Genomic DNA, 14,382 nt, shown 5'->3' with positions numbered 1-14,382 from the left:
CCAGTCACCGAACTTAACACTGTTTTATAGACACTAGCGCCCTCTGCCGGAGAGACGACAAACTGAACACGGTTTTATAGACACTAGCGCCCTCTGCCGGCCAGTGACCGAACTTAGGTAGTTTCGTAATACTTTGTTTTTCATAATTATTACTATTTTCATAAAACTTTTATATAATACACCTCGTACGTTCATACATCGAGCGGCCATCTAATTTCATAATACTTTTTTCCGTTATTGTTAATATTTTCATAACACTTTTATATAATACAACTCGAACGGCTTCTACATAAAAAAAATTTCCATTCATTTTACACAATTCAACTTTTTCGACAAGTTCCTATATCGAGCGGAATTTAATTTCATAATACTAAATTTTGTAAGTGATGTATAGAATTCGTATCTCGAATAGGTGACTTAAAATTGTTGGATGATGTGAATCCAATCAATTAAGATCGTCAGATCTTCACTATACTGCAGTGTCCATGTGCGTTGCCTGGAAAAAACCAAAGTCATAGTGCCAGGCGCTCTGGAATCTGGTGCCCACCTACCGACAAGATTGTCCATTGAGGCTTTTGGATCTTAGGAACGGTTCGCAGCACCCAGGCAATTGGTTGGAATTACGTTTCTCCAATTGGACATGATTAATTCAACTTGTTGAGTTCACAGTATTCTCCACAGACTTGTTAAGAAGTCGGTTGTTTGAAATGAAATACTCCCAAGAAAATATCGATCACTTCATTCGAATCGAACCTAGGTGCATAAAGCATCGCGAGTTGTACACATTATTGAGCCAGCTTAGTAAGTTATCTAATGAAGTTGAATATCTTAACAGTGAAATTAGATACATGCTCTCGGTTTTGTGTCTTGAATTACGTATTTGGTGGATTATATCTACAAAGGTAAAGTAATTTTTGTCGAAGCATTGTCTTTGTAACATGTTTGTCACATTAAAACAAAATAAAAGAGATTTGAAGAAAAACATGCCACATGGCTCAAGGGCACAGTTGTTTTACCGAGCGCAGGTAAGTGAAACACAATAGACGTTCTCCTTTTGCTATTGTTTAAATTAAAACTATATAGACTTTGTTTACTAACATTTTGCTATTCCTTTGTTATAGGAGTTAGTCCCGGGCAACCTCAGAAGTCGTTTATAGACTCGAGTGAACGAAGCAAAAGGCGAAACACAACACAAATGCAATTGCGAGGGGAAGGTAAAGTTGCAATTTCCAAAGTTGTTAAAGACCTATCAAGAAGTCCTCGAAGAGCAAAAAAATATGTAAAGACTTTTAAAGAAAGCACTGAAAAGCAAGACCAGTCCCGTCAATTATCGCCGTTACAAGCACTTTCAATGTTTACAGACGCAGAATTAACTAAAGATCAGTATGAAAGAATACGTGAAACGAACCCAAGCTTCTTTCCGTGTTATTCAATTCTTCACAAAGCGAAAAAAGATAGCTATCCTGAAATTCATCGTGTGACCGAGACATGTGCTGAAGTACAAGTTCAAAAGTTAATGGATCACACGGCATCAAAACTGATACAATGGCCCTGAAAAAAAAATACTGTGACAAAACCCAACGCCATCGTCACCTCGCTATTGTCGCTCCATAAGAATACGTTTTCTTAAAGAGACAACTGACGTTACAAATGAAGAAATAAATTACATACAGTCACAGATATCAGCGCTCTCTAGCACAAATATAAATGGGATTTGTATGTTATTTACAATGGTGGATGGCGAGGTATGCAATGGAGCGGCCCATACCAAATCAACTATGAGACGCTACATTTGTGAAGCTACTATTTCGGAATTTAATGATTAATCAAAGGAGAGGCCATACACAAAAGAGACTTTCAGCTTTGGGCTGTCGTTATTGCATGCTAGAATACTTTTGGAATCAGTACTTTCAAGTGACCAGCTATCCGAAGAAGCTGTCGAAGCTCGCAACAAGAACATTAGGTCAATCAGACTGAACTTCACCAGAAAGTTCTCGTGAGTAGAGTGCAACATGGACGTCCTAAACCGACTTTTATTGACCTCTGACCCTTTGATTACTGGTATGAGAGGTAACTCGACTAGAAAAAAAAAAAAAAAGAAAATATCGCCAGATGTCATTAATTTACTATGCGAAGCGGATTTTACCAATATTAATATTGCAGATAGTAGTGATGATGAATGAATAAATCGATATATATCTAAATAAATGATTGTTTTATTGTATTTTCATGTAAAACTATTTAAGAAGTGTGTTCACTTGAACATTGCATTATAAAAACGAAACAAGAACAAAATAAACAACAGCACTGAACTGGTCATGAGTTGTTCTATCGTCTAGCGGAAGAAACGCGTACGATAATAAAAATAACTCCAACTGCGGCAATGGAATTCCATATATTATTGGAGCCCCGATGTTTGATATTTGAAATACTAATTTATGGCTAGAGAAAAATAAATTTCAAAAAATGGAAAAGAGTATTAAATGAAAACTTACTCATACGTTTTCTTCTCGAAATCGATTTCCAAGTATTCAAACTTTCTACTTCTTTTCTTATAGTTTCGCTTCCTTGTTCAGTGTCATATTCTTCTAATGGTTTTTCCAAAGCTTCGCATAACTTACAACGAGCTTTACCAATCAACTAAAAAGTTTACTTCGTTTTTTATGTAAAATTGAATAAGAACGATCCAGATATCAATCTGAAAATACTTTGCTAACATTGGAAGGTGATCTAGCAATAGCAAACATTGAATCAGTTTGTTCAAATGTGTTAGACAAATACAATTTGGTAGTCAGCTTGATTGGACGAATGCTGATTGGTTTCAGAGGAAGATATATATTCCGAATAAACCTCGTAAATCTGTGTTAAAACTTATGTGGTGCACTCGAACAAAAACCATCTCAAGTACATCTAAAACAGTCAATATATAATATTTGATGAAGGGTTCAGTTCTGAACATCTCGAAAGGAAATCAAAAGGTTCTGCATTATGAAGTTTCACAAGAGATATATTATTAGTTTCATACTTACTACAAAAAATAGGGCTTTTATCTCATTATAATCATCCCACTACCTAAAGAGCGAAGAATCAGATTCTCGAAAATTTCATATTAAAATTCAACAAAATGTGAGTCAGACGCATTTGATGAAAAATGTTCGTGCGGTCGGCGAATTTTCGATATCAACACTGTTCATATTATATATAAGTTTTCTATATAATTCCCAGATGGACAGGTTTGCCTTCATGAACGAATTCTCTCTAAAACTACTAACACGACATTCAAAGATCTCAAATTGATCCAAAAATTGCTATAGAGTATTATGGAGATACTTTTCGAAAAAACGGTTGAGATTCGAGAAGTTTTAAGTGGTCTATATTGATTGCTAACAACTCGTATAATCTTATTAATCGCAGATCATCGGATCTCTTCTAAACAGAAAATAAAGGATTTATTTGATTATAAAAACAGTATAATAATAAATACGTAAAAATGTTTCATTATCAAATTGATATTCACTTATACTAATACTCAACGGCTTGGCAACGCTGCGTATCTCGGACGTGCCGGCAAAGATATGTTATAATTATGACAAGCCACGGACTGACTCACCAAAATTTAATTTCTATCACTTACACTAACCATGTACCACAACTGTAGGAATAGGATAACTAGCAATGTAGAAAATATTGATTATTGGAGGCAATCAACGCAATTCATTTTCGCTTGCCTATAATCTAACTCTCTAAAACTACAACTGACTGTTTGGGATAGAAGATATAGTGCGTTTTACGAGGATCGCAAGATCTCCGGCCAAAATATCTCAAATTTATTTAATTTATTATTTCTTAGACCTTTTAATAGATTAATGCTTCTAAATATTCTCTACTGTTTCAAAATTTAGTTTTTTTCTATAATTTTCAAAAAATTGATAAAAATGACGTTTCGACTAATTTTAAGTCTTTATCAAAATATGATATGGACACTGATAATTTATATTAATCAATAGATCATCTATATCATGAACAACAAAATAAGAATGGAATCAAAATAGAAATTTGTTCTAATAAGAAAAATTAATTTTTGCTTGGTCCCTACATTTCAAATTTTTGAATCTTTATAATTGAATTTATGTTTTTTTGATATTTCATGGTTCGTTAATGCAGTTCTATTTTTTTATCGTATTGATGATCTCTTAGTCTATTTTCTAAATATTGAGAGGTCTGTCCTCTGCGTCACAATTTGATGTTCATGATGTAGGTGATCTATTGATTAATATAAATATGCAAATTGTCCGTGTCAATATCATATTTTGATAAAGACTTAAAATTAGTCGAAACGTTAATTTTTTACCAATGTCTTAAAAATTATTAAAAAAAACTAATTTTAAAACAGAATAGACCTAAAATCAAGAATGTTTAGAAGAATTAATATGTCAAATTTGAATTTACTCAAAGTGATTTTAATAAAAAAGAGATACAAATTTTCCTGAAACTAGAGTAGAAACGTTGTGAAAAAGGAGAAATTGTTCTCTTTGCTGTTTAGAAAGAAAAGAGGAACAACTGCATATGTTTGTTACGTCAGAATCCAATTTGCCTAGAATGTGCAAAAAATTGTACATCAAATTCTTGTTTTTTATACTTTGTAAATTTTTTTAAATTTATCTTCTAACCTTAATGTTTTCTCTCCACTCGAATCTTTTTGTATCCAGAGTAATAATAAATTCATAGTCTGTATAAAAATTTTATTGATAACCCCACCCTAAATCAAAAGCTATGATGAAATGAACATAAATCTTATTTAAGTAGTTTTTCACGCTGATTTCAAAAATGCAATTCGTTTTTTATACCACGTCTGAATAACTCACTTCATTCCCGGTCACTAAATAATCAGACACTCGTAAATCTAAATCTGAGAGTGAGGCCAATTCATTAGAGGATAAATTTACTCCAGAAGGACGCAACTAACCACAGCAAAATTAAATGATTTGGTTAGAGATTTTAACCTCCCCAAAAAGGAATCTCTTAGCCCTAGGTACGTTCGTTTCACGGTATGGCTATAGAGAACGAGTTTTACTACCTAACAGTGCGACAAATGTAAATTTGATGTTACTTAATATATTGAAGTAATTTTCACAAAAAGAGATGAACATTTTCACGAAACTAGAGTGGAAATGTTGCTAAATGAAGAAATTGTTCCATTTGCTCTTATCGAAAGAAAAGAGGAACTAACTGCATATGTGTTTTTCTACCACAACTGGTTAACTCACAAACCGATCATTTCTATCGTGAGGATTTCTTACGAAACGTCTGAATGGAGACTTTATTTCTCTCAAAGAAGTTTAAAGGGAGATCTTCTACATAATGGCAATAAATACGCCTCCATTCCGTTCACTTGAAGGAAAATTTCAAAATAACATGCCTTCTATTAGGTCATCTGCTTGGTTATACGAAATTGCCGCTTTTGTTATGAGCTCGTGATAAACACTGAAAACAAAAATTGTGGCCTAAACGACAACATGGTATGGAAAACATCCTGTTGATTGGACCTAAGATTTTGCTACTCCGCATTACTTCAGAAAAAATCAAAGCGTGGGTCAAATCCAAATTTTTATGGAAGACGCAAATATTGGAAAAAGTATGAATCAGAAAGAAAAACTAGCTTGGATGAGATTTAAAAAAGTTCTGTGCGGTTTGCTGGGCAATAATAAAGATCCAGATTACAAAAAACTAGTAGGAACAATTTTACGCCTTTATAAAAATCTTGGATGCAACATGCACTTCCTACATTCTCACCTTAACTGTTTCCCTGAGAACCCAGGGGATTACAGTGAATAGGAAGGTGAACGGTTCCATCAAGACATAAAAGAAATGGAAAAACGGTAGCAAGATATGAGGAATAAAAATATGATGGCTGACTACTGCTGGAATCTCAAGAGGGATTGCCAAAACACCCAAGAGATGTGCAGGAAATCAAAAATAACCAAAGTTAGAAAACTTTATATAATACTTTCACGTTACTATATTATCTAATTTTACATACTTCAAAATGCCTTAATGAGTTTTTTAAAAATCAATTCAAAATTCATTCTTTGTCAACTATTAATTTTCATTCATATATCTCTGTACACGTGAACTAATCTTAGAAACAAAATTTATATTGTTGATGTGTGAGTCGAGTCGAGTGAAATTGGATTATGAAATTGTACAAAATCTAGACGAGATATAAAAATCGGAAAGCAGTCATGAATCAGCGTAGAAAAATCAATTCAAATACAGCTATTTTCATTGGATGATCTGTAATAGTTATTTACTAGTAACTAATAACAAATTACGCGAGTTTAACAATATCGCTATTTTCATAACGTGTTCACGTACAACTTTTTATCTAATTCTGCGCTTTCATAATATTAAAAAAAATCTTCAATTACAATGAAAATATTAACGTGAAATCAAATAGTGGAAGAAGTATTGTTACTATGGAAGCAGGTCTTGAGATATTACTATGGAAGGAATCGACATTTTTTCAAAATTAGTGGAAACAAGTCAAAAGTAATTACTTGAAATATCTTCAGCTATCGAAAAAGACATTCCATTTGAGCTGAGAGAGATTGCAAATGCTGCAGTGGGTAGTTTATTACCTGAAAAATCAAAGTAGTTACGCCTACTAAAAAGTTGAAAAATGGTGCGATTTAAAAAATGTAAGAAACATCAACAAAAAGGTATTGATCACTTGTTCACCTGTTCCTTAGGTCGCAATGATAATAGGGATTGCGGAAGCCTACAGAAAGGCTGAAAAGCAAAACAAAAGTTATACGCAAATTTGTGGTCATTGCTGGTGTCAGTCTCGTTGACCTCAAAAAGTATCGAAATATTAGACCTTATGCTGTAAAGCACGACAGATTTTTTTGTGCAATGTTATAATGGGAAATGTGGCATAGAACTCGTGGGCATAAATACCATTGAAAAATTACCAGCAAAGATTGCTCAGTGTCTGGGTCTACCTAATGTTAAAGGATATACAGGACATTGTTTCAGATGCTCGTCAACGTGTCTCCTGGCAGACTCAGGAGCGGACATTTTGAAAATGGAGGATGGAAATCCAACAGTGTAACCGAAGGCTGTTGAGATTTCACTATAAATTAAGAGAAGAATATAAGGAAACATTCTGACATACATCAAGATATCTCAGCTTCAAATGAAATTAACATTAGATAAGAAGTTCAAGAGAATATTCACCCAGAAAATGGACATTCAATAATTGTGTATTTAATAATGTTGTTTTCGGAGTTTCTGAAACTTAAAATACTACTGAATTAAAATAATGAGTTAATTGTCAGTTTAAATAATGAAATAATTGTCAGTTTTCACGGTAATCAATAAATTATTATTTGAAACTTAAACAATTAGGTACGTAAAGTTTTTACATAACTACTTTTCATAAATGATATATGAAGATTATGAAAAATGTGACTTTAAGTGTCACAGGTTTACAAGGCGTTCCGGGACTTATGAGAAAAAAAGCTGGGAGTGTATAGTATGAGTCGAAATTATGTTTTCACAAGAAAATTTTCAAATATATCGAGTTAATGACCTCCAAAGATTGAAATTTAATTTCGTTGATTAGACCTTTATTTTCAGTTTTCAGCATGTTTATAATTTTTTTGCATATTTATTATGATATGGTAAACAAATTTACAGCATCGCCTTGAAGCCAAGAACGGATTTCCCTTAATGGTTATTGATTTAAAATTATTACATGGTTCCCACATCCTGTATGGAATTATCGAAATGACTTCCTCACCCCCTAAGCCAACGAAAATTTACTTTCGTTGGAATTTGAAAAAATTGATATTTGCCATGAAATTGAACAGCACAAATCTACATTTTTTGAAATAACACTAACCTTAACACTTTCTAATTTCAAATTCTGAATATCGTTCACAGTATTCAACCACATTTTTTTATATTCTGCGTGAATAGCTTCTGTAGTTCGCTCCACTACCGCATCAACGTCTCCGTTGTTTGAATATACTTCCGGCGATTCGAGATTCAGCTTATTTTCTTGACGTTTTTTATTATTTATTAAAGTGCATTTAATAGGCTTCAAATTTCTCTCCATAACACTTTTCCAGAATGCGATACACTTTTCGATTTCTATATCATTATTTTCCATTTCTTCAAAAATGTATGTCTAAAACGAATTCAAACTGTTAGAAATAATTTTTAATTACTTCCATCACTTTTAGGAAATGGTTCATTATTTATCACAATTTCATATTACAATATGGTTTCCTTTCAAAAGATGTCCGGCATAGTTGAATTATTAAGAATATAATGGTGATAGCTAACCCGACACACTTTGTAATGCCTCTATCGATAAATAAAAGACATGAGCTTTTTTATGAAATAAACTTAAAAGAAACAAAAGGAATCGCTTTAATTTCATTATTATTTTCGATTAATTACACATAATGTTGCTTACTTCTCCGAAATACTAGTTATTTATAAAGTTTCAATTTGAGATTGACAGACACACAGTTATAATGCAGTCTGTTAGTCAATTTAAAGCTTTCTGAAAAACTATATTTTTTTGTTTTATTTTGTGATGCGTAAATAAACAAAGTTGTCGTTTTCTTACGCGTGACCACGCGTCGTATAATTGCCCATGCACGAAACAGGGAAATTCCAAGTTGATTCCGCAAACTTCTAGCTTCTGGCCCTGCGATTTATTTATGGTCATCGCAAAGGCCAGACGTATTGGAAATTGTGAACGTTTAAAATCGAATGATTGGAATCATCCGTATACGCGGGATCAAAACATCCTCTCCTTTGTATTTTCCCGTTATGATTTTCGCAATTCCAACTTAGCAATACGACTATTGTCTTGATCTGTCTCTCTCTAGTCATCAATGCGGTTAGCACGTGAGGTAGTTCTTCGCACATTTGATTTACTTCGACGAGTCAGGTCGCCGTTTCCTTGCCATTGTAAATTGTAATTAATCAAAGTTCTCGCGCACTTAGTAGTAAAGTGTCACTATCACATAAGATCAACAAAAAAAAACAACAACAAAACAGCACATAAGTAGTAAGTAAACAAAGTTCTCGCGCACGTAGCTGTAAGCGTCACTCACAAAGATAGAATAATGCACTCTTTGTTTGAGGTATCGATCTACATAGAGGATGGATCGACATATTAGTTGGTTGTCAAATATCGAATATTATGGTTGCGTTCAGAAATTTAATCTGGGACCTACCATCAAGGAAAAACAAAATAGTTGTTTTTATTTAATACCGAGCATTTTCATATTTATTCACTTTTTAAACCTTCTCTGGACTTAGACCAAAATTAGCCAAATCGGTCCAGCCGTTCTCGAGTTTTAGCGAGACTAACGGACAGCAATTCATTACTTACTTTTTTTGAAATTACCGTTATGTAATGTAATGTAATGAAAACTAATAGTTTTATAGCTTTATTATTTTTGTCTGAATTCAGTACACAATATAATTAAGAATACGTTCACATTTGTTTCTATTAATAACTGAATATCTGTCACAGATGAAAACATGGTTTAGGTACCCCTTGTTTGAAATGGTTATTTAATAACCATTTCTGTCGACCGTACATTAATGATGAATTTTGAAATCATTGATTAATGATCGCTATTAGTAAATGATTTTTTTCGAAATCGGCATTAATGGGTCATCCATAAATTAGATCTCACGAATCTCATGATTCTTTGCCTCTCCCCTCGTCCTTGTCACAGCTAGTCATATTTGTGAGACTCCCCCTTTCCCCAGTATGATGTCACACAAATTTACTTTTAGAAATTATTGAATGAAAACAACGGTTCCGAAATCAGTTTTATTTCTATTTAAATTATTTTTTTAATAAAATTAACATGAAATCATACAATTAATAAAATAAAAAACTGTTAATTAAATCAATTAAAATCAAGTAATTCAAAAAAAATATTAATAGAATCTTATTAATAAACGATATAAAGTTAATAATCTTTAGTCCATGAACTTTGAATACACTCCTTTAAATTATTTATAACTCGCATAGCAGCCACTTCACTCTCGTTTGGGTCAGGAACATAAGTTCTGCCAACATCTTTTCCATCAACCATACAGCATCATCGTCATCATCCACAAAAAGAAATTCTCTGGCACGTCGAGCAACAATTCTTTGAGGACAAAATTTCACTATAGGTAAAACTTCTTCTTGCCTCTTACGTAATTGCTTGTGTTGATTAGTGGCTTTTGATGCAAAATATAGTTTACGGTGAAGATTATCTAAATTACTTTTTTTATTCATTTTAAACTTGTTTCGTAAGTTAAAAATCACAAAATAGCAGGACTAACATCGACGTTGTTTAATCCTCGAAAGTCCTAGAGCGAGTGGTTGACAAAACAACTATTTTGTATTTATACAGGTTTTCGTAAAGTGATCATTTAAAGTTTGTGTTTTAACATTTAAAATATAATAGATTTTGAAATGTGACGTTATGAAATTTAGGACCACTCTCACCCCCTTAACGTGTGACGTAATTTATGGATGGCCCCTAAAGTGAAAGATCAATGCTTAAGCTTAAAAAATTAGAAAGTAATTACTATTGACCATCATTAAAGGTGTCACTTGTAATGGCAGTTTTACAAATATGTGTTTTTTGTTCATAAACATCCACAATACATGAACATAGTTTAGTACAAACCTTGTATGCTGATTCTCCCGACAGTTGTTCACTGCTGGAACCTTCTGATTCTTTCTTGCTATTTAAGTCACCTTTCTGTTTCATTTCTCGATCACTTATTGTATTCAACATATTAATATTTTCTTTTCTAGTGTAACGTAATATTTCACCTTTTCGCACACATTTTTTCACAATTTTCGTGGAAGAATCACTTGCTCTATTCTCCACTCCCAAATCTTCATCGCTCTTGAAGATTGCGAAAGCATTCATTTTTCTAAAAAAGTGAGTTTTTGTTCAATTTCCCCATGAGGGAAAAGATTTGATTTTACAAAATCCATATTTTGCTTTTGAATTAAACATATGAAAAAATTATCGAGTACTGAGTTGCACCGATTTGAAACAAGTATCAAAACGAAACAAAGCCTATGAAAGTGGTAAAAAATTTGCAATCGTATCGAAATGAAAGTTTCATCATTTACTTTACCTATATCATTAATCCGTCAATATCTTGTAAGGCAATATGACAAAAATGACACTTATTTTTTATATATTACACAAAGCGTTGCGTTTTTCAATTCGCTGAACAGTTTCTGACAAATATATGTACAATTGAAGTTTCCTTCTTTTTAAAAGTGAACTTGATTTTGGTTTGACTACAATTTGTGAACTTGAAACATTTTAATTTACTAAATTTCTTCATTTCCTAAAATATTATCGGTATGAAATTTAATAATATTCATAATACCAGTACTTATAATTAGAAGTACTATTTTCATCTGACTTGTACGCAAGCGTCACAATTTAATACAGTTGACATTACTATTCATGTGTATAAACCAATAAATGAGGAACTTTTTAAAGGTTATGTATAATAACCTATAAAATTGATTCAAATCATTAATTGTTTTATAGATTTATCTAATAATACCTTTTCAGTATAGGAATCACGCGTTTCTCTTATACTCTTCCATAAATCGAGTCTTTTTTGGAAAGTATATAACAAATTTAGGTACACACCAGGTGTGGCTAATGCGGTGACACCGTTAAGGGTGTCACCTTGAGAGTTGTCCGTAAAGCTAATATAAAACAATTTTCTTTCGTCCAAATTTTGTTTGAAAATGTGAGTATACTTCAAAATCTAACAACACTTATAACTACGACCCTGAACTAGACCTCAGTGTGTAGAGCGAAGATGTGTTAACAAATTAAAAGAATTTTTCAAACTGATAACAGGATTGCTTTCGCACTATAGTACAATGTAGTTAAGTTTCGTTAGACCTCCCAACATGTTTCGTGCAAGATAAAGTTGTGTTTTATTTACTATGCAACAGTAGCTTTATATAAGAAACCACACCAGACATTTTCTTCCAACTATTCAGTACTATGAAGAAAATTATCCACGTGGTATTGCCCAAAGTGCATCAACTGAAGACTCTAATAACTGCAAAACAAATATTTTATTCAAATAAGAATTCGAAGACTGCTAGGATTGCCTCATTGAAAGTTGCTGATACTTCAGTTAATCATAATAAATCGTTTCAAGATAAGCAAGTGTGAAAAGAGGCTTTTATTAAATCAGAAGAAGTGATGATCGAAAATAATGGCATCTATCGCTAAATTAAGTTATGCGTAGACCAGAAGGAATACGATAGGCTTTACGAAGTGAACAAATTGTGGCTGGAGTTCCGGAAACGGAAAACCACCGATTGGCTTCAAATTTTCACTAGATACTCTATTATACACTAGATAAATTGTACCTAAAAGGATTTTTGGCGTCTCACAGAGAAAGGAGATGAAAAAAAAATTTAATATAACCTAACCTAATCACGTATTTTCAACTACTGATATTTTGTGCCTATATTGAGATTTTTTATGATTTCCTTACACCAAAGTAGAGTATTTTCACGGTTTTTGAACTTGCTTCCTAATGTAAATAAATTATATCTTTTATTCTCCATTTTTTATTACACATAAATATTGAATTAAAAAAAGTCAAGATGATTGAAAGAATAAATAAGTGGCTTTTATTTTTTTTTGGTACCTTCTTGTGTACCTTTGTCAAAAATAAATGATTTTTTATTATGGTTCAATTGTAGTTATTACGAATAACTAATTTTTATGTTGAAAAAGACACTGGTTTATAAGATAGATATCATCAATTTCAATTAACTAAGTTGGAATTTCTCGAACCTTTGGTGACAGTTATCGTCTTTAGAGACTGAAGGTATACTATATCTGGTAAAAATTTTAAGCTAATCGGTGGGTTCCTGTTTTCGCTACTTCGCCCAAAATTTTAGTTTACAACGATGGAGAAAGTTTGGGAAAATTTTGTTAATTAACAATTTTTCTAGCTTGTTGAGAGATTAACTTGAAAGGAAAATTCTAACGAATATAAATTCTCTAACGTGATTAGATTATACTAATTTTTTGGAAATTTTGCAATTTACTTTAAGTATTTTAATTTTTTTTTTTTTCAATTGACATACTAATTTTCGAGGCGGCAACCTAACAACGGCGCACGGAGGGCTATTCCAAACGTAAAATTTATTGATAATAGATGGTACATTTCAGGAAATAAAAAATTTTTTTAGTAAATTTCTCTTTAAGGATCTTTTTTTAAAAATGAAACGTCGCTTTTTGCAAATCTGCATTTATTCTGACCTTCATCAATTCAGAAAATTCTTGTCTTCTATCAGGATCATCTTCATTTAACTTCTGAACCAACTGAACTTTGTAAGGGTGGTATTTTTCTATATACAAAACACTCAAAATAGATCAGTTGTTTATGCGGATTTTCCTCAATCTCTAGAAGTACATCTAACTTTTTTTTATCAGTGAATTGAACATTTCTACCTGGTTGTTCAATATTTTTTACATGTCCTGTTTCACGAAACTTTTTTCAATGTTGCTAACTATAAACTGCGAAACGTGTTGACCAGGGTATTTATTATTAAAAAGTTCACAAACCTCCTTCTGAGTTCTTGTTTTATTATCACAACCAATCATAATTAAAATGTCTATTCTTTGAGTCTTGGACAAATATTATACCTACTGACGTCTTTTAGAAACTTTAAATCCCTAAATGATAGCCGCTTACTAGATTCACATCAATGGTTTATTTGGGTATATATTTTAGTATCTTCAAAGATTTTTCCCTGATGTTTAGCGGAACAGATACGAAAATACCTGATATATTTTAATATATCAGACAATATTGCTGATTTAAAAGTTAGAATAACAGAAGAAATTAACAAAATAACCCCTGATGTCATACAAAATGTTGTAGAGACTTTCAAAATCGCCCCGGTTATTGTCAAGATGTGAATGGTGGTCATTTTGAACATTTAATAATTGGAAAATTCATTCTAAATATTATGAGACATTAGTATCATCATTTTACGTAAATTGAAATTTGAAAAATTTGAATTTGAAAAACTTCATACCGCCGAAGAGAGGATTAAAATTCCTTTTCCAACAAGGTGCCACACGACCCGCTTTCTTATTTAAAATTTTCGATGGGGTGCTTATAATTCAGAGGAAGTACTGGAGGGGGATAATATTTTCATACTGTAAATTGTCAATTTAAGAGTATAAATCAAATTTTTTTCACATACTACATATTAACGCTAAAATTGAGTTTATTCCATTTATTCTATACATAAGGACATCATTGTTTGAAATACAGTTA

At 32.1% G+C, this 14,382-nt stretch overlaps 1 protein-coding gene across 1 annotated transcript in view; it reads right to left on the bottom strand.

Annotated features, from left to right (window-relative positions):
• LOC130891543 (uncharacterized) overlaps positions 1 to 11,398 on the bottom strand; it is a 32,223-nt gene extending 20,825 nt beyond the window's left edge. Inside the window, exons 1-4 of the mRNA XM_057796362.1 lie at positions 11,179 to 11,398; positions 10,716 to 10,968; positions 7,904 to 8,191; positions 2,496 to 2,640 (exon numbers count right to left, since the gene is read on the bottom strand). Of these exons, the coding sequence (XP_057652345.1) occupies positions 2,496 to 2,640; positions 7,904 to 8,191; positions 10,716 to 10,964 (682 nt within the window). The 5' untranslated portion in view covers positions 10,965 to 10,968; positions 11,179 to 11,398. The remainder of the gene's footprint in view (positions 1 to 2,495; positions 2,641 to 7,903; positions 8,192 to 10,715; positions 10,969 to 11,178) is intronic.
• Positions 11,399 to 14,382: the final 2,984 nt, after the last annotated feature.

This window comes from Diorhabda carinulata, chromosome 3 (genome assembly GCF_026250575.1).
Source record: "Diorhabda carinulata isolate Delta chromosome 3, icDioCari1.1, whole genome shotgun sequence".
NCBI lineage: Eukaryota > Metazoa > Arthropoda > Insecta > Coleoptera > Chrysomelidae > Diorhabda > Diorhabda carinulata.
This window is presented reverse-complemented; position numbering and strand designations above follow the sequence as displayed.